Here is a 20,548-nt window from a genome sequence, read left to right as displayed (position 1 = left end):
TTCAAGATAAAACAATAATTATCTCGAAATCACGTGATAGTTATCTCGGAATTACGCGATGATTATCTTGTAACTACGAGACAAAACAATGATTATCTCGTAACTAATTATCGATTAATTACGAGATATGTATCGCGTATGGTTTTCTCATTATCACGAGATAATTTTTTTTTTGTGTGATCCTAATTCGTAGGTTTCCCTTATATATGAAAAATTCCATATTATATATAACTGTGTGTTCTACCAATTTTACCCGCCCATAAAAAAACTGTGGAGATCTAAAAATTTAATTTCTTTAATCGTCACTTAAGTCGTATATTATCATTAAATTGTCAATGTTTTAGAAAAGATAAAGGTACTGTGTTTTCTATTTCAGCAGAATTTTGAGTATATTTACTAAGTCGGTAAAACAATGTACGACAAGCTCTTTTATGCATGGCTTTAAATAAGAAACAAAAATAACATAAAAAGCAGCATATGCTATTATTCTATATTTTGGAGCAACCTTGAGTTTTTTTTAAATATCAATCGTCTCTTTATGCAAACATTTTATATAACGTACATTTTTTTTCAATAACTTGCTATAATGAAAAAATGAATAACTTTAAGATAAATATAACAATGCTCATAATCATAATAGAAAAAAACAAAAAAGCAACATTATAAGTCTATAAACGTACATAATACACAGGAAGTGAATAAAGAATTGTCTCTCTTTTAACAAAAAATCTGTATAAATAGTATGTATATACAATACAATACGTAAACGCTGAAAAAAATCATATGAATTGAATGCTTCTAAATAATTGAATATAAAAATTTAAATTTTAAAATCAATTTGACATTAAAAGAGGTCTTAAAAGATATAGAAAGAGAGGGAAATACGAGCATCCTTGTATAACAAACGACATATTTATTTAACTAAATGTAATATTGATTTATAAAACAATTTTAGATTACATTATTGTTTGGCAGATCAATACCTACATTTTTTTTTATTGATAATACACACAGCGTCGTTAGTGTTTATTTTTAGCTACCGCGTGTAGTGCTGATTGTGTAATATGTTGATATCTGTTGTCTAAGATGGCACAAAGTTGTAAGCAATGTTTGAATACTAATTTATTAGTAATTCTTACGTTACTTGGTGGAGCCGTTGGTTTATCTGTGGGATTTTCTTTAAGGAAATTGACATTAACAAAAGATACTCTACTATGGATAGGTAAATACATGTCATTATAATATTAAATCATATTTGTCTTTTCTAATTGTTTATATACAGTGTATGGATTATTTGTCAATGAATGCTTTAAATAATAAATACCAATTGTAAGACACATTCAGTCTATGAAAATTAATTCCGGAAAGAAAAGAAAATTATTTCATTAAAAAGATGTACAAACAGGAGTTCGTCATGTGTTCGGGTGCCATAGTATACATGAATGTTATATAGAATAATATTACTAGATAGTCAAGTGCTTGATAACATGATAACGCATAGGTGTTGTATCAAATTACCGGTATGTACTGAAAGAAGAAATTTCTATTGTTCATGACTCCAATATTTAAATAAAATTTTGTGTACGGTTTATAAATGGTAAGATTTCTATTTTTGGTAAAAGTGTTTGCACATCGTAATGTTAAGGTTATACAATTATATAAATACTACGGAAGCGTATTAACGCCACACATTTTTTTTAATTTTTCTTCCTATGTTTGCGTTATATCGTAAATATCTTGATTTCAATAATTCATTATATTTTGTATTTATGTCCGTCCGTCATTCATTTCGAATGTGATTTACTAGTAGATAAAAAAAAAAAGAAACATACATACAAGGACAAATAATTATAATAAATATACATAGGAATAATGGAATACTTGAAGTGCAATTATATATATAATAAGACTGATTTGTGCATCAGAAAAGTATATAGTTTAACAAGAAAATAGATATAGTTTAGTATATAGTCATATTTAAATTGAAAGATCAAAAATAATGTCACACAATTGTGAAACCTCCGAGTCAAATAGACAAAATTATCTTTCTGCTTTAAAATTAATTATTAATATGGAAACATTATTTTTAAATCTCAGAATATGATCAAGATTCTTTTATAGAAAGTCATTGAATTTTCATTTCAATATAATGAAGTATTTTTAAGATGCTTGGGTAGCAATTTGAATAAAAAGAACATAATTTTATTAAGAAAACATCTTCCTTCTATATATTTATTGCCAAAGGGTAGCTTGTTTGAATCTAACCTACTTAACACAGTTCTCAAACGAGGTCTTACTTTGAAAGTATATTTATATTCGGTTATAGCTATATTAGCAGGGTTGATTTTTTTTCTTCGGTATAACCTCAATTTACTCAATTTTCTTTGTAATATATATACTAGTAGTAACATGAATATCGTTTTTGGGGGCCTTTATAGTTTGTTGTTTAATGTGAGCCAATGCTCCGTGTTGAAGACCCGTACTTTGGCCTATGATGGTTTCCTTTTACGAATAGTGACTTAGATGGAGAGTTTTCTTATCGGCACTCATACCACATCTTCTTATATTATTCTGCGCATTATTAGTCAATGATATGATCTAATTATTCAAGCATTTTACTACTACAAAGGTGATAAATTTTAATGTATACAGCCTCCTCCATTAATAACTACTGTTTCCTTTGGATCTTAAATAAGAAATGAGATAAAACAAATGTTTGCGTTATTACGCAGATGTTTGCGTTATAACGCAAATGTTTGCGTTATATTGCAAAGGTTTGCGTTATATCGCAAAGGTTTGCGTTATCGCAAAGGTTTGCGTTATAACGCAAAGTTTTGCGTTATAACCCAAAGATAGGAAGAAAAAAATGTGTGGCGCTAATACGCTTCCGTAAAATACAGTCATGTACATGCAACTTAATTGTCGGCATCTTATCCTGCAATATCAATAACCTATTCAAAAGGCGGATGGGGATAGAGGGCGTAATTCACCTTTTGATGGGAAAATGTATCATTTTTTAGTATCAAATTGATCATTAAATTCTTCATTTGTTTTCTGGAATTACGACAGCTTTCAAAAATCTTGCATCCGCCCTTAGAGGGTATTGCTTAATCAGAATATACGTCCCCTAAGACGTAGATATAAGAAGATGTGGTATGAGTGCCAATGAGACAACTCTCCATTCAAGTCACAATTTGTTAAAATAAACCATTATAGGTCAAAGTAAGGTCTTCAACACGGAGCATTGGCTCACACCAAACAGCAAGCTATAAAGGGCCCCAAAAATGACTAGTGTAAAACCATTCAAACGAGAAAAACAACCGTCTAATCTATATTAAAAACGAGAAACGAGAAACACTTATGGACCACATCAACAAATAAATGACATTTACTAAACATCAGGTTCCTGGCTGAGGACAGGTGCAAACAATTGAAGGGGGGTTAACTTTAGAAGTTTTAATAAGTATCAACCTTCACCCTTATCTGAAACAATAGTGTAACATTACAAAATAGAAAGACACACTATAAATTATCAATTAAAATGGCTTAACTCAATCAAAGACATTTTAAACAGTTTGGATATATAGACAATAACTGTTTAGTGTCTTTAAATTTCAGCTGTATTTGTACGAGGATAAGAAACGGGTGCAATGCGATGTTATCCATTCGTTTTATGTGTTTCAGCATTTGGTATTGTTATTAATTTTAATTAGGGACTTTCCTTTTTGAATTTTCCTCGGAGTTCAGTATTTTTGTGATTTTAATTTTTAGTATTTAATGAAATTCTATTCAGGAATACTGGGGGAAATGTACATTCGTATGCTGAAAATGATGATTGTTCCTTTGATGGTGTCCTCAATAATTACAGGTAAGTAATCTTTCATGATTTCTTGTTCCAATCTGATTTTGAAAAATAAAAAAAAAAACGTTAACAGAGGGCAAGCAAAACCGTGCATCGAAGAAGAAGACAACGAAACGTGCTAACTAATAGATATAAGCACAACACATTTAAAAAGAACGATAACTTAGAAAATTGGGATTTGAGTTCTTAAATATTTAAACTATGATGACACTCTGTCCATTACATTTGCAAAATGAAAACAAAAGAGTCTCACTACCAAGAACAACTCATCCATTCCAATATTTATTTGAACTACCATTTCCATCTACGGTACTATCTTTGTATCACCTAATGTGTAATTTGCCATTAGAATTCTGAACTACGAAGTTGTTTAATCTTTCCTAATTTAGCATTAAGCAAACTAAAACATGTTTGAACCAAAGGCTAAGTAAACCGATTTCAACCGAACCCGGAATAAAGAAAAAACTTGACAAATGCTAGCCCTGAATTCGAAATTTTTAGTCTAAAATGAAATGTGTATAAACTTAACCTGGACAATCTTAAAAAATGTTTTACCCGAACTCTAAGTAAACTAAAAACCTGACTATCGTAAAATAACCATAAGTAAATCAGACCCCTATCTTTACTTAACCATAAATGAACTCGAAACCGGCCTAAGCCGAACTACGAATAAGTTAAAAATCTGTCTAAATCAACCACCGAGGAAATCAGAAATCAGTCTAAATCAAAGCCCGACAAAATCAGAAATCTGTCTAAATCAAAACCCGACAAAATCAGAAATCTGTCTAAATCAAAACCCGACAAAATCAGAAATCTGTCTAAATTAAACACCGAGGAAATCAGAAATCTGTCTAAATTAAACACCGAGGAAATCAGAAATCTGTCTAAATCAAAACCCGACAAAATCAGAAATCTGTCTAAATCAAAACCCGACAAAATCAGAAATCTGTCTGAATCAAAACCCGACAAAATCAGAAATCTGTCTAAATCAAAACCCGACAAAATCAGAAATCTGTTTAAATCAAAACCCGACAAAATCAGAAATCTGTCTAAATCAAAACCCGACAAAATCAGAAATCTGTCTAAATCAAAACCCGAGGAAATCAGAAATCTGTCTAAATCAAAACCCGACAAAATCAGAAATCTGTCTGAATCAAAACCCGACAAAATCAGAAATCTGTCTAAATCAAAACCCGACAAAATCAGAAATCTGTCTGAATCAAAACCCGACAAAATCAGAAATCTGTCTAAATCAAAACCCGACAAAATCAGAAATCTGTCTAAATCAAAACCCGACAAAATCAGAAATCTGTCTAAATCAAAACCCGACAAAATCAGAAATCTGTCTAAATCAAAACCCGACAAAATCAGAAATCTGTTTAAATCAAAACCCGACAAAATCAGAAATCTCTTTAAATCAAACACCGAGGAAATCAGAAATCTTTATAAACCAAACCGTGAATAAACAAGAAAACCATGTTAAAACTTAATCAGTACACACCTAAAATTTAAACCAAGCCATAAGTACACCAGAAAACTGTATAAGCGAAACATTAAATACACAAGAACCTGTCTAAACCAGATCCTGAGTACACCAAAATCCTGTCGAAACCCAACCATGAGTAAATCATAAATCTGTCAAAACTGAACCGTGGGTAAATCAGAAACCTGTCTTAACCAAGCCATGAATACACAAGAGACCTGCATAAACAAAACCCTTACAATATTAAACACCATTCTTGACCTAACCCTGAGTACACCATATAAATGTCTAAACCAGATCCTGCGTTTAACTCTGAGTACACCAGAAACCTGTCTAAACCAAACACTGAGTACACCAGAAACCTGTTTAAACAAAACACTCAGTAAACCAGAAACATGTAACTAAATCTTGAGTAAGCTAGAAAACTGGTTTTTTTCATCTGGGATATGAAGAAAATTGATAAATATCGACCAGTAAATCGAATATCTTTCTTATTTGAACAAACGTATTTCATTGTGAGTCGCTACATTTTCACAGTACGTTCAATGTATTTTTAAACGACTCGGTGTGGTATTATATTCTTAGGGCATATGAAATTTTAACTGATGTATTTGATGGGATTCGATTATCCTTGAGACTAAGATTTTCTTTTATTTACTTGACAATATATTTATAACTGAAGGCAACACTATATTATAAAGGACAGTTCTATTAACAGAATTACACTCAAAGTAGATCTTGATGTTATGCACCTGTAATGTAATACACTTAATTTGGGTGTTGACGCAGTACAGTTATTATGCATTTTCATAGCCTGCCTAAGATTGTTATCCCCCACCTACGATAGTATAGGGGCATTATATTTCTGGTCTGTGCGTCCGTTCGTTCGTCTGTGCGTCTGTCCCAAATCAGGTTAAAGTTTTTGGTCAAGGTAGTTTTTGATGAAGTTGAAGTCCAAACAACCTGAAACTTACTACACATGTTCCCTATGATATGATCTTTCTGATTTCAGATTTTACTGAACATATGAAATGATAGTGCGAGTGGGGCATCTTTGTACTATGAACTATAACAACTTTCTTTGTGTTTTTTTTTATATTTCTAGCAACAGCATCCCTCGACTTGAAAGCCAATGGTAAAATAAGCGCGGTCTGTTTGATTTTTACAATGGTGTGTAATTTTCTGCCAAGTGTTTTAGGTTGCATCCTTTGTGTAATAATAGAACCAGGTAAACTATGCATATAAGTAAAGAAAATAGAATATTTAAATAATGCGTTTTTTCATTGTCTTTTCATCAGCAAATTATGTGCAATTCTTAATTTGACAAACAGAAGAAATCTGTTATCTATGGTTTGATTAATTATTACAAATGCGATCATCTATGAACATTAGTAAATAAAAAAAGGATATTTTGAAAGGGACTAAAGTGGTGTAATAAGTTCGATCATATTTGCAAAACTGTTGAATATTAATGAAAGGTACTATAAAAAAAGATGTGATATGATTGCCAATGAGACAACTGTCCACAAGAGACCAAAATGACACAGACATTAACAACTATAGGTCATCGGTTTGAGGTACAACAATTATATGTTTGATATACCTTAATTCCCCCCTCGTTTACATTTTGCATTTGCTTGTCATTTTGGTTTCTCGATTGTGAAGAATGGTTTACGTGCAAATTTAATTAAGTCAGTCAATAATGATAAAGAAATTTAACATGTTTAACGTAATGATTTATTTTCCAAAGTTATGGGGGAGGGTTTGGTACCAAAATGTATGTTTAAATTCGCAACAATTCTGTACGTACCTGTCCAAAATTAGCCGCCTGTCATTCAGTCGTTGCCGTTAATAAATGTAAAAGGTAAAATCACAAAAATACTGAACTTAGAGGAAAATCAATTCTGAAAGTCCATAATCACATGGCAAAATCAAATAACAAAACGCATAAAAAACGAATGGACAAGAACTGTCATATTCCTGACTTGGTACAGGCATTTTCAAATGTAGAAAATGGTGGATTAAACCTGGTTTTATAGCACTAACCCTCTCACTTTGATAAAGAAGATGTATTATGAGTACCAGTGAGAGAATTCTCCATCCAAGTAAAAGTAAACCATTTTGGATCTAAGGACGGTCTTAAACACGGAGCCTTGGATCACACCGAACAGCAAGCTATAAAGGGCCCAAAAAATGACTAGTGTAAAACCATTCAAACGGGAAACCCAACTGTCTAATCTATATAAAAAATGAGAAACGAGAAACACTTATGTAAAACATAAAGAAACGACAACCACTGTTAAACATCAGATTTCGGACTTAGAACAAGTGCAAACAAACTCATCGGGTTTAAACGTTTCAACTTTACCTGACACAATAGTGTAATATCACAACATAGAAGGACACTGTATATCATATTTGTTTTTCATTTCTTGTTTTGTTCATAGATCAAGTCGTTATTTTGCTCATTCAAACTGTTTTACATTTTTCATTACATGTATATGGTCTGTTACAAAATGTTATGAGGTATGTGTTTGCGCCTTGTTAAAGGCCATACGGAAACCTATAGTTGTTAACATCCTTCGTCAATGTGGTATGGTTGTCAATAAGACAACTCTCCACCAAATGAGTCATTTGGTGGAGAGTTGTCTTATTGACAACCATACCACATCTCAGTAGTATAACATATACATATTGATATTTGTATAAGACTTAAATGATTAAATTTGATCATGTGTTGTAGGAAAAAGTGTCCATATATCAAAGGAATTTGCAACTGTTCACGATCAAAGTACAGAAACACAGGATATATTTGCCGATCTTTTAAGGTATACTTACTTAGTTCAAGATGGTCAATATGTGATCCAAATGCATTTTCCCGCGATTTTTTATTTAATTTATTCTTTAATTTCATATATATGATATTGTTTTTCTTTCTACAGAAATGTGTTTCCTGACAATCTTATTGTATCGACATTTGAACAGGTGAGAATTTTTTTCAGGTATATTGTTTGTTATAATATTTTCATAATACATACCTTTTAGTATATGCAGTTAGAACACTAAACAACTTCTAGATATACGTAACCAGCTAACTAACTATATTTTAAACAAAGTCACTGCCAAGTCCCTTTGTGGCAAGTTTTGCTTATTTGTATTACATGGTAGTATAATCATCTGATGGTTGAAATGGGAAATAAACTATGTATGATACAAATTTTCGAGAATAATATCGAATATCAAAACTATAAAATGTTTTAAAGCATAACAGTCAAAAACCATAAACAGAACACTCAAAAAGTTCTGCATGTAGCTTGTGAGGTTATGATCGATCTTAAACAATAAACACTGTTTAAACGAAACTGAATAATATAGAGGAACACTTTTATCAAATGGAGCACAGCCGATGATTTGTCCTGAAATTAACATTGCAAAAAAAGCTTTTTTAACGTATTTATTTCGAAATGTACAATGAATGCCGATTCTTATCGTAATAGAAAATAAACTTGTCGACAATAGGATTGAGAATTGAGACTGGAAACGGTGAATGTGTCAAAAAAACCAAAATCCGACCAAAGAGCAGAAAAAGGTTCAAAATCACCGATAGGTCTTCAACACATCGATAATATCCCGCAGCTGGAAGCTTGCTTCAGATGGCACCTATACAGTTATGATGTAACTAGTTAATCGAAAATTAACGTCACGTTTAACTTCCAAACATAAAAAAGAACTAAAATAAATTACCAAAAAAAAAACCATACAAGACTAATAAAGGCCAGAGGGTTATGCCATGGGACAGGCGAAAAAATGCAGAGTGGTTGGATATGTTTTGTAAGATCTTAACCCTCCCTATACCTCTAGCCAATGATGAAATAAACAAACACACCACAATACGTTCAAATGAAGAAACGAAACGAAAGAAGACGAAACGGATCACAAAACACAACACAACACGACCCATCCCAACAAAACAATCAAACAATCACACGGTCCAGTTATTATGCTTCCTATCATTAAGAAAGCATTTTCAGGTTGTGCAGTGTCGTATCGTACCTTTAGACATAACAAACTTTTCAAAATTGGTAAAAAAAATCTATAAAAATGAAAATAAAGCCTTGTGTACCCTCTGCCCTAACTTTTTCTTGTCTTGCTTTTTGAAGGCACACACAAAATACAGGATTGCTGAAAGAAATCTTAGTCTAGTCAAGAATGAGTCAAGCTTTATAACAATAATTAAAGAAAAAGAAAAAATACTTGGCTCTGCAAATGGTACAAATATAATTGGTCAGTATGGATAGAAGATTTTAGATTTTAATCTTTTAAGTTTGTTTTTTTAAATCGAAGCTCTATCGACAAATAATTGAATATTTCTAAAATGAAATAATTCACACAGACTGTTTCCAAATGTTAAAGTATTCATCTATTTCAGAAAGAAATGTGTTATGCAAACAGGAAAATATTATGCAAGTTTAAGAATTAAACACTTACATAATGAAATGAAATTATTCATAATATATTGTAGTATTTGAAACATGAATATATATCAGCACAACAAATAACCTTTGTCAGTGTCGATCATTTATCAAAAGCTAAATACCATTCAAGTATAACTACACCGTTAAAGCCGTGAAATAAGAGTACAAAACTTCATCTACGAAAGGAAAAAAACCCTAATATGAATACTTCAAATAAAAAAATTGAACCAATCATTTGCAAAAACTTAAAAACAAAAAGTGGGAAAAAAAAAACAAAATCCTTTAAGGAATAAAAGAAGACTGATCGAAACGGGGTTGGCAGACACACCGCCATACCGTGACATAAAGCTAAAAAAAATCCTGTATCATTTAGTCATTTGTGGAGAGATGTCGCATATGCAATCATACCACATCTTCTACATTTTTTTATATATGTATATATATACATATCGGTATAAAAACTGTTACCTTGTTTAATATTTGGCTATGGTTGTCGGTCTCGTTTTTCTTGTATAGTCAACAACCAAATCCGAGTAACGAAAAATTACAAGGCACAAGGATAATGACAATGACAAAAAAGTACCACTAGCAAATGTTCTACATCAACATCGCATAAAGGATGTTTGTTAAAATTACAAAGGCTCAAAGCAACGGTTACTTCTTTTTTTTTTTTTTTTTTCCACAAATATATGATTTCTTAAAAATTGTAAAGGAACAAACCCATTCAATTACTGTTATCCGTTGAAACTGATATTATGTCTTACGATATGGATATAGGATTGATAATAGCAAGCAGTATATTTGGAATGGCAACCAGTGCAACAAAGGAACACGGGAAAGCCTTCTACAACTTCTTTACATCAGCTACCTATGTCATTCTACAGATGTTGCGATGGCTTATTTGGTATTATATATGAATTTTTTTCAAATAGAAATTAATGATTTGAGATTATTTATGTCAACGCCATACAGGAAAAAAATATCCATGAATATTTATATCGAGGAATTATTTGGCATTCACATTTTCAAATAATTACTAAAACGCATTTCGTGTGTTTATTTCTGGCGTTTGTAAAGTAAGATCGTAATCAATTGGTATACTAAGATTAAAAGTCGATTACAAAATAGACTGATCATCATATTTACATTAGCAACTATAACAAACAGGAAGGAAACGAACTTATATATATAAATCATATATATTTTAGATGATTGTTTTTTAAATTTTATTTGCAGATTAAATATATAGAAACAATTATGTTAAAACAGAATATCGTAAAAAAACAATGCAAAGTCAAAGAAAGGAAAAAAAACACTTTCAAAACGACCAGCATATGACGTTTTATGTGCTTAGTAGCGTTCTAACAACAGCTCATGTAAAGAGAATAACTGATTGCTTAATAATGCTCAATTTAGTGTTGACACTATGTGCAATTATGAATGTAGAAGGTGACAAATATAATAAATTTATTAGTTATTAAACATGTTAATTTTTTTATGAAGGTTTACACCTGTTGGAGTAGCTAGTCTTCTTGCAAGGACAATAGCTAGCTCGGCCGATACAAGTGATGAGTTCAGGCACCTTGGCATGTTTATAGCTACAGCCTTGCTTGGATTTGCCTTATGGTCGTTAGCAGTTGTCCCAGTGGTTTATTTTATCATATACAGAACCAATCCATTCCATTTTCTCTTCACACTGGTTGAACCAGTCTTAATAACTTTTGCAACAAGTAGCACGTAAGTATGTACTGCTGAATTTAGAAAAAAGCAAAATAACAAAAATACTGAATGAACTCCGAGGAAATTCAAAATGAAAAGTCCAATGGCAAAATCAAAAGCTCAAACACATCTAACGAATAGACTAAAATCGTCATATTTTCTATGTAGAAAATGATGGATTTAACCTGGTTTTAAAGCTGGCTAAACCTGTCACTTTGTTTTATAGCTATCTAAACCTCTCACTTGTAAAAGAAAATGTTATTTGAAACTTTTTTCATCATAAAGCCTGATAAGATTACAAATTGGAAACATATTTTCTCATTATTGTTTACTTTTACTTTACCTGTTTACACGTAGATACAAATAGTGTTACATTATAAAAAAAAAACTTATTTTTTTTTCAATCATTTAATTTATCAGTTTCTTTATGTGCTGTAATCAACCATCTGCATATGTTTTTCTTCAAAAATAAAAAAAATAATATTTCTCTAGGCACTATTTTAATGTGTGAATAAAACAATCGTTTGATGAACGAAATACCTACATATACACCTTATAACTATGAATATATATTGCCATCATTGCATGTATAGGAGTATAAATTAGACATAAATACCAACATAATTTAGATATTCGGATTATCTAGCCAATTTGTATGAGTTGATAAATATAAATGAATATAAATATTTTGAATTGTACCTAAAAGGGAAAAAAAAGCAAAATCCGTTAGTAAATAAGAAAATAACGGTGTTATCTGAAGTAACCTTGATATTAAATAATGATGAATTGTTATCAGATAAAAAGTTTATTAATAATTTGAATGTACTGGTCATCTGCTTTGGTCACGGGTCCTCATTTTATCGAACTCGAACTCAATTGGCCATTAGTATATAAAGAGTAAATATTTTGAAATTAGACGCTTAATATTTTTGGAGGTATTTGTGACATTGTTGTGCGGTCCTATAGATAACCGACATCTGCTTTTGTTAATAATTGAAATTTCAATGATTTATAGATAACTATAACGTTGTAAATAGTTATCAAAGGTACCAGGATTATAATTTAATACTCCAGACGCGCGTTTCTTCTTCATTAGACTCACCAGTGACGCTCAGATCACAATAGTTATAAAGCTAAACAAGTACAAAATTGAAGAGCATTGAGGACCCAAAATTCCCCAAAAATGTTCCAAATACGACTAAGGTAATCTATTCCTTGGATAAGGAAAGCCTTGCACATGTAGTACTCTTAAACGTTACACGTTTGTCCACGTAATTTTTACAAAAATTCAGGATATTCGCTTATTACGCTTAAAGCTTGTCTAACCATTTTGTTTAGTTCCTACACCTAGCATTAACAGCTTTTACTTACTATTACTTACTTACTGCCCTTGTACGCCATTGGCGTGTAGGGCAGTAACGAGTTAAAGTTTTCGTTACTGTTTCTGTAACATAACGTTTTTCACAAGTGAGGGTTGTTACCCCTACGCTCAACCTCTTACGTGAAGGGTCAGTTTTTTTTTCTGTCAGTATGTTCCTTCTCTTAGACGATTGGTGTTACTGAGCCAACGAGCTCCATTAACCCGGATTTTTTGGTCTGGATTTACTTCGATAGCCTTAGACTTTTTCTAGGTCATCCACAAAGCAGTGCAGCTATTTATACTATAGCTGGGGGCTAGGTTTGGAGACACCAGGGTGTGACTGCATGTCGTGCATCTAGGGGCTTGGTCTCTTCCGAGAAATTGTGGTTCTGCCTGGGATCGTATGATACCCATTTTACGCCCGCCACCTCGAGAAGGATTTCATATCTGGCCACATTGGTCTTACTGCCTGAGAGGCTATAACTGGCAATGAAGACTAACGCATTTTTCACATCAGTCTGCTATTCAGATTTGAGTCTGAAAGCGAAAGTGACAAGCACCAACACAACAACACACACACTGTACGCATCAATCAATCATTCCCGCAGAATAAACGTGTTTTTTTGTGGGTTTTTTTAACCAATGAAAGCAATTGGTATTTTGCCAAGTTTCGGAAGATATTTGCTAGCATAGGCTGTTCATCTGGAATTCACGAAAAAGAAGACTGTACATACAGATGTATGGGATATATTAATGAACAGTAACATTAGGACTAATTGGAAACGATGGATTTGATTTAAGAGATAGGAATAAATGAAAAGTGGCTTAGGATTTTGTACTGTTTCAAGCCAAAATGTCAGCATCTCTCAGTTTTATTCCTTTTTAATGGCTGTTCAAGTTTTCCTGGTTTCAATAGTTTGTGTTCTGAATGGGAGGGACAAACTTGAAAATGTAAAACAAAACCCAATCAATTAACAGTAATATATTTTTAATGAAGATGAATAGTATATCATATTGCACTACCAGTCAACACAGTAAACTAGATAAGAAAAGATGAAGCTTCGTTTTTGTTTCAGAGCCATTGCTATGCCAGAAACATTGCACAGCTTGGAAGTGATTAATAAACTAGACAAAAGAGTTACAAGGTTTGTCGTGCCATTGTCGGCCTCTATAGGTAGGAGTGGCACATGTCTTTATATCAGCATATCATGTTTGTTTGTTGTTCAACTGGTTGGAATGGAACTAACATTTACAAGACTTGTTCTAGTATGGTAAGTAGTTGTATAATAAAATTGCTCCGCATGAACACACAGATAAAGGTAAACGCCCAATTATATTCTTTTTTTTAAAATGTCTTTTTCACTTTCAAGAAAGGTTAATTACCACCATTTGCAAAAAATCATAAATTGATAGATTGATTTGTATTTAGGTCTATCTGAGGACTATAAGACCCTTGCGGAAACTGTCATACACCTACGATTAGTATTACAATTACATTTGCATGTAGCATTTTAATCTTGGGCAAATCGGACTAAGACAACTAATGCCAATTTAAAGACAGCTCAGATCAGTTTGAAATAAACTTAGTAACAGTTTGAAATGCTTTTCAGACTAGTGGTGTTTTTGTAGTTTTTATTTTTAATATCATTTGTGTTTGATTTTGTCTAGATTTATTTCTCCTCAGTCCCCTAACTGACCATTTTACTTTTCTATAACAACTTGTCAGTTTGACGCATGTCAATTAGTTCTGTTGCTATACATTGTTTTATGACGGCCTAACGAGATCAATAGAAAAAGATAAAACAATGAATATCTCTCAATGCAATGAAAATATAAATCAGATATATATTCGTCTTAACATGTTACTGTTTGTACGAGCCCTTGTTGTAATAAGTTATCCTAAAATCTTTGTAGATGGTTGAAATGCCTTTTATGTTACTACAGGCGCTAAATGATAATATTTTACTATCACTAGCGTCAATTTCATTCAATTTCAAGTTCATGCTATTGAGCAGGGGTTGAGCACTCCATCGAGAATTAAAAAAAAAATTTATATTTTGAACGGACCCCTTGTTTTTCGTCAACTGTAATTGCAAGTCTGAGTGTTATCCTAGGTTTAGACATAGTTTCCGCAAATGTCTATTAGTGAAAACGTCATCATATTGTAATAGGTATCGGTGATCAACTGAATTTTGCATTACATTTATTTGTGCTCTACACTTCCGGAACCTTTACACATATTATAAAAGGCTATGATAACATTTAATTTACAGATGTTCAAATGTTTTAGAATGAATAAAATATATCTGGTTACTTTATTGTCTAAAATCAGCATTGGATTGTAATCATTTTTAAATCATTTTTTTTTTTAAATTTGATTAAATGCATTTTTTGTTTATGTTCGATATCTTAATTTTGTAGTATTTTATCAACGATATCAGCATTAGCTAACCCACCTGTAACTGGTGCCAGTCTAGTCAATATAATCATCATTCTAACAGCATTAGATATACCACCAGAAGCTGCTTCCTTATTATATGCATTTGATTGGATATTGTAAGTAACATACTTGTAAAATACACAAGGATATGCAGCATGATTGACAATGAGAAACAATTCAAAAGTGAAACAAACGGTCACATTATTCTAAAACCATTATCAGTTATTAATTATGCCAAACATTGACTAACGACATCCACTGTATCACAGGCTCCTGACTTAGGACTGTCACATAAACAATGTGACTTTATTAAATATTTCTGTGAGGAAACATCCGTCTTTGTTATTATAATATATGAAATAAACTTATCGTTGATACTAGAATTAAAATTGGGTAAGCCAGACGTTTGGTCTACAAAAGACTCGTCAGTGACGCTTAAATAAAAAAGTTAAAAGCAAAATAAGAACCTAGACCCCGAAGAAATCGAACGCCGAAAATCAAATCACAATTCTCAAGCAGGCGAAATTGTGAAGTTGTTTATTTGCAGTCGTTTTCATATACGGTGTATTCAATTCAAGTTGTTTTTCTCTAGATAATTGTTTAATATTCATACCTAAATAAGGATACATTTTATTTTGTAGAGACAGATGTAGGTCAATAACCAATTTATTTTCGCACGCTCTTTGTGTTGTTGTTACTTATGAACTGAGCAAATCAGCATTGTCTGAAGATAATCAAGAAGTCACAGAAAATATATTAAACACAGAGATAACAGTTTAAACTATTGGTTTTTTTTTAAATTATTGAATAAAACAAAAATAATAAATACCTTATATGTTCCTTTTATGTTTAAGTCAAAATATTCATAGTATAGTATATAGGGCAACAGGATTTTATATGATTATTTTAACTTGCTTTAAGTCATCAATATGTGATGCTCTGGAAAATCGTAACAAATGGAAGATATAGAAAAAAATATGCTTGCACAAAAGAAGTATTAAAATATTGTAATCAAAGTTCAAGACCAAATGTCACTCATATGGCAGTCAGTACAAATACTCTGTGTGATTTATCTGACTTATCTTATTTAGAGGACAACATAAATAGTGTGAGAGATGCATTAGTCAAGATGTTTGAACCGAGGGAAACAAAATGAAAATGTTATTTGAAACTCTTTTAACCGATATTGATGGTAGCAGTAATCCCTGATGAATACATATTTTGTTTTACTTTACGTATCACCTTCTTTATGTGCTGTTTTTGTTTGTGAAAAACCATCCGCATATTAATCTTTTATAAATTGATAAGCTATCATCTCTAGGCGCTTGATTGTATGTACATATTAAACTATGTTTGATGATAGGGCAGACATACGTAGACCTACTTTATACTATGTGTTCTTATCAATGCATATATATATATATGGGCAAAATGTTCGACATTAACGACTAAATTGTCAGATCACTTAGACAATTTAGATGTTTAATAAGATCAAAGAATAAATGAAGTCATATACATAATATTTTTCTTGTATTAAAATTAATGTGTTACCTGAGGTCTTCTTTACCTTTAATTTTAAAGGTTTGTTTGATTCAAGAATATTAATTAGAATGTAATGCTCATCTCCTGCGATGTTTTGGGAAGTAGATAGGAAAAGGGTTTTTTCCCAGGTCGTTCTCAATTGGCGTTTATTTTTTTATAAAGATTAAATCTTAATTGTGAATATTGTGACAGTAAGACCATAATCTTTCTTTGACGTACTTTTTATGTTATTGTCTTGTGGTCCCATTGGTATTCAGCATCTACTTTTATTGATAATTGAGCAAATCAACAACTTATATATCTGCATTACAATTCAATCGTCCAACATGCAGTAATCATATACGAAATTTTGTTATTTCACGTGCCTAATGGTCATTGGAATATATCCAAATTATCTTTTAACCACGCAAACTGTTGATGTACAGCATTACATTTTTATTGGAAAATATTAGATAGCTTTAAGAGATTTTAAACAAGTACAATAACATTTGACTTAATTATGTACTAGTAATTGTATTTACGGTTATTATTGATGCGCATATATCAGAAACACAGTTTTGGCAGTATTTGGCCACAGTTTTGTTACAAACTACACAATTATTAACGCATATAACTAGATAAACAGTGGTCCGGAAGGGTAAGCATATCTTGCTTAAATAATTGGAAACATCAATACAATTTCATGGACCAAAAAATACAGATCAATGTCGAAAATGATATGATGGTTTTGACATTTAATGTAATGTTGTCATTTTAGTATTATATTTAACATTGCTATAAAAGCGCAAGGTTTGGCTAGACACAAAACCAGGTTCAACCCACTATTTTTCTTAAAATGTTCTGTACCAAGACATTTAGTCAGGAAAATGGAAGTTGTTATCTTATAGTTCGGTTCTGTGTGTTTCATTGTCGTTTTTTTTTATTTGTTGCACCTTAATTTGTGTTTCTGTTGTGTTGTTGTTTTCCTCATATAATTGATGTGTTTGCCTCGATTCTAGTTTGTAACCCGGATTTTTTTCTCTAAATTGATTTATGACTATCGAACAGCGGTATACTACTGTTGTCGTTATTTACTGTTAAATAGTTACACCCTTGGTTACTTTACGCATTGGTATTTTTGTTGGTTCCAAAAGTTGATGTAAGAGTGGAAAGATCTGGCTGCAATGGACCAGTTGCAGGTTTAAATTTGGGGTAATTATCATCTTTCTTTGGTTACCCCTATAAAATTTGTAAGGTTTTCGTTTTGAAGTGGATATAAATCTGTTATCTCTTTTATCGTATATTGTACTAAGTAAGATCTTCAGATATTGATGTTTATAGTTAGATGTTTCATTCTGCAATTTTAAATTTGCCTAACTGTCCTTCAACATTTGGATCATGAAACAACATCCGATGTTAATCCTTCTGATAGCTTTCTCTCCTGTTAAAATCTTTTTAAATACAAAAAAGGCAGCATAATGAAAAAAAACCTAAATGCAATGAACAGACAAAACTAAAACAAAACACTGCAGAGAAAACCAAAAATTGAGCAATATAAAACCCAAGACTTAACCCAGTGATGAAATCGTGTACGTTTGAATAGGTCACCACTTGTTAATTCATCACTAAAGGAGTCGTACGTGGTGTTGATCATGTCATTTATAATTAACATCTAATGATTTTTGATTTTTGAAAGAGGCAAAATATTACTAGCGAATATTGAACTTATGAAAGTCGAATAAAAACTGACATCACCGAGGCAATAATTGAAAAACGTCAAAAAGTCAAACAAATCCACAAAAGCATTACATAGAAAAATAACAAGAGGCTCTCAAGAGCCTGAATCGCTCACCTCTTATGTTTTGCTTAAAATCTTCTACGATGATAATTTTGCTTTTCAATATATATTAATGAGTGTCTTAAAAATTCCATTTAAATGTTCTTCGTATCTTTCATATTTTCTCCAAAAGCGAAAAATATGCATTTTACCCCGATTTTCCATTTTAGACATAGTGGCTGTTTCTTGACGTGCAAGGAAATAAAATACAAATTTATACTAGATATTCTGAAACTCATTCAGCCTAAGTTTTGCTGAAATTGACTCATAAGTTTTAAAGCAAGCAAACTAGATGAACAAACTCAGAAAAGTTGCCTTTAAAGGGCAGTAACTCCTTAAGGGGTCGATTGTCTATTTTGGTCATATAAATTTTTTTCGTAATCTTACTCTGCTGAACATTTTTGCTATTTACAGTTTATCTTTATCTTTAATAATATTCAAGATAATAACTAAAAACTTCATAATTTCCTTAAAATTATAAATTTAGTGGCAGCAACCCAACAAAGGGTTATTATATTCATCTGAAAATTTCATGGCCGATAGAACTTGACCTAATAATCAATTTTACTTCATATCAGATTTACTATAAATGATTTAGTGTTTGATATATAATCCGAAAAACTGCATTTTACGCCTTTTTTTCTATTTTGGCCATGGCGGCCATGTTTTAAGACGAAACAGAAAATAAAACACAAACTTTATTCTAGATACACTAAGGATAATTCAGCTAAAGTTTGGTAGGAATTGGTTCAGTAGTGTCAGAGAAGGAGATGTTTAAAATAGTTTACTTCAGATAGACGACTACGGACGCTAAGTGATGGCAAAACATCACAGTTCCTTCGGAACAGCGCACGAAAAATTGAATAACACGGAACCCTATGAAACTGTGAATAATACCAGCTCTACATGTGGCATCCGTAATGTTGATCGTGCGAACACCAATCCGACAATAAGTCTCGTTCAGTTATGTTGCAGAAATTCTAGCTTATATTGCAAAGGCAAAACTATACTTCTTTCAACGACTTAATGAATTATATTTTTTTCTCGACACATACGAAGTATAATCTTCATTGTTTTTTTCGCGGCTATTTAATTTCGTAATTTTCAAATTTGTTTGATGTAATTTGATAAGGAAAGATCTAAGTGCTACATGTACATATATGCAACGATTTATATTCGTGTTATGTTTCTACTCGCGAAAATTAGTTGGTTTACAGTAAATAGGGAGATTAGGTTAAAATATACTTGTTAACAATTATTGGTCAATATAAAGTACTCAGCGATTGGGAAAGTATAAGTATTAAAAGTCCCAATCGTGACAAAATGTGAAACAATTGAAAATAGAAAATCAACGGCCTGGTGAATGCTAAAAACAATAAAACAATTAGCGAGAAGCCAAGATGGCAGAACAACAACTTCGGAACTTCATGCTCCTGAATTTGAACATACACACACGGAATGTGTTGATGTTAAACATATTGTGAGCGTTTAACTTTCCACAACGTCTGACACTGGTATAACAGCACAAAACAGGATTCTAATTCAATTTGTATGTAACAATTTTTTTCATTGGCTAAAAGTTGCCGTCAAATCCACAGTTGACCAGGCGTAACTAAGGAGGGACAACCATTTTGAAATTTTGAAATAATTGAATCAACAAATGTTCGATTACTACTATATAATCGAAAATAAAACAATACCTACCTCGAAATTTGCCGTTTTAATGTTATTTTATCCGAATTTGAAGCGTACATGTAACGTAATAACCTCCAGTTTGTAAGTTTTCATTTGTATGACGTCACGTTTACCCATGACGTCTTTGCGCCAAATTCATTCATGAAGTTTCGCGGA

General features: G+C 31.6%; 1 protein-coding gene across 1 annotated transcript; it reads left to right on the top strand.

Moving 5' to 3' along the window:
* Nucleotides 1–996: 996 nt before the first annotated feature.
* LOC139481244 (excitatory amino acid transporter 1-like) lies at nt 997–16,167 on the top strand. The gene is made up of 11 exons (XM_071264423.1): nt 997–1,222; nt 3,794–3,868; nt 6,451–6,573; nt 8,089–8,173; nt 8,288–8,330; nt 9,506–9,629; nt 10,598–10,724; nt 11,324–11,557; nt 13,976–14,170; nt 15,321–15,455; nt 15,981–16,167. The coding sequence occupies exons 1-11, from the start codon at nt 1,087–1,089 to the stop codon at nt 16,117–16,119; spliced, it is 1,416 nt and encodes a 471-aa protein (XP_071120524.1). The 5' UTR covers nt 997–1,086; the 3' UTR covers nt 16,120–16,167.
* Nucleotides 16,168–20,548: the final 4,381 nt, after the last annotated feature.

Source organism: Mytilus edulis, chromosome 7 (genome assembly GCF_963676685.1).
Source record: "Mytilus edulis chromosome 7, xbMytEdul2.2, whole genome shotgun sequence".
Lineage (NCBI taxonomy): Eukaryota > Metazoa > Mollusca > Bivalvia > Mytilida > Mytilidae > Mytilus > Mytilus edulis.
Note: the sequence above shows the minus strand (reverse complement) of the source record. Positions and strands in the feature narration are given on the sequence as shown.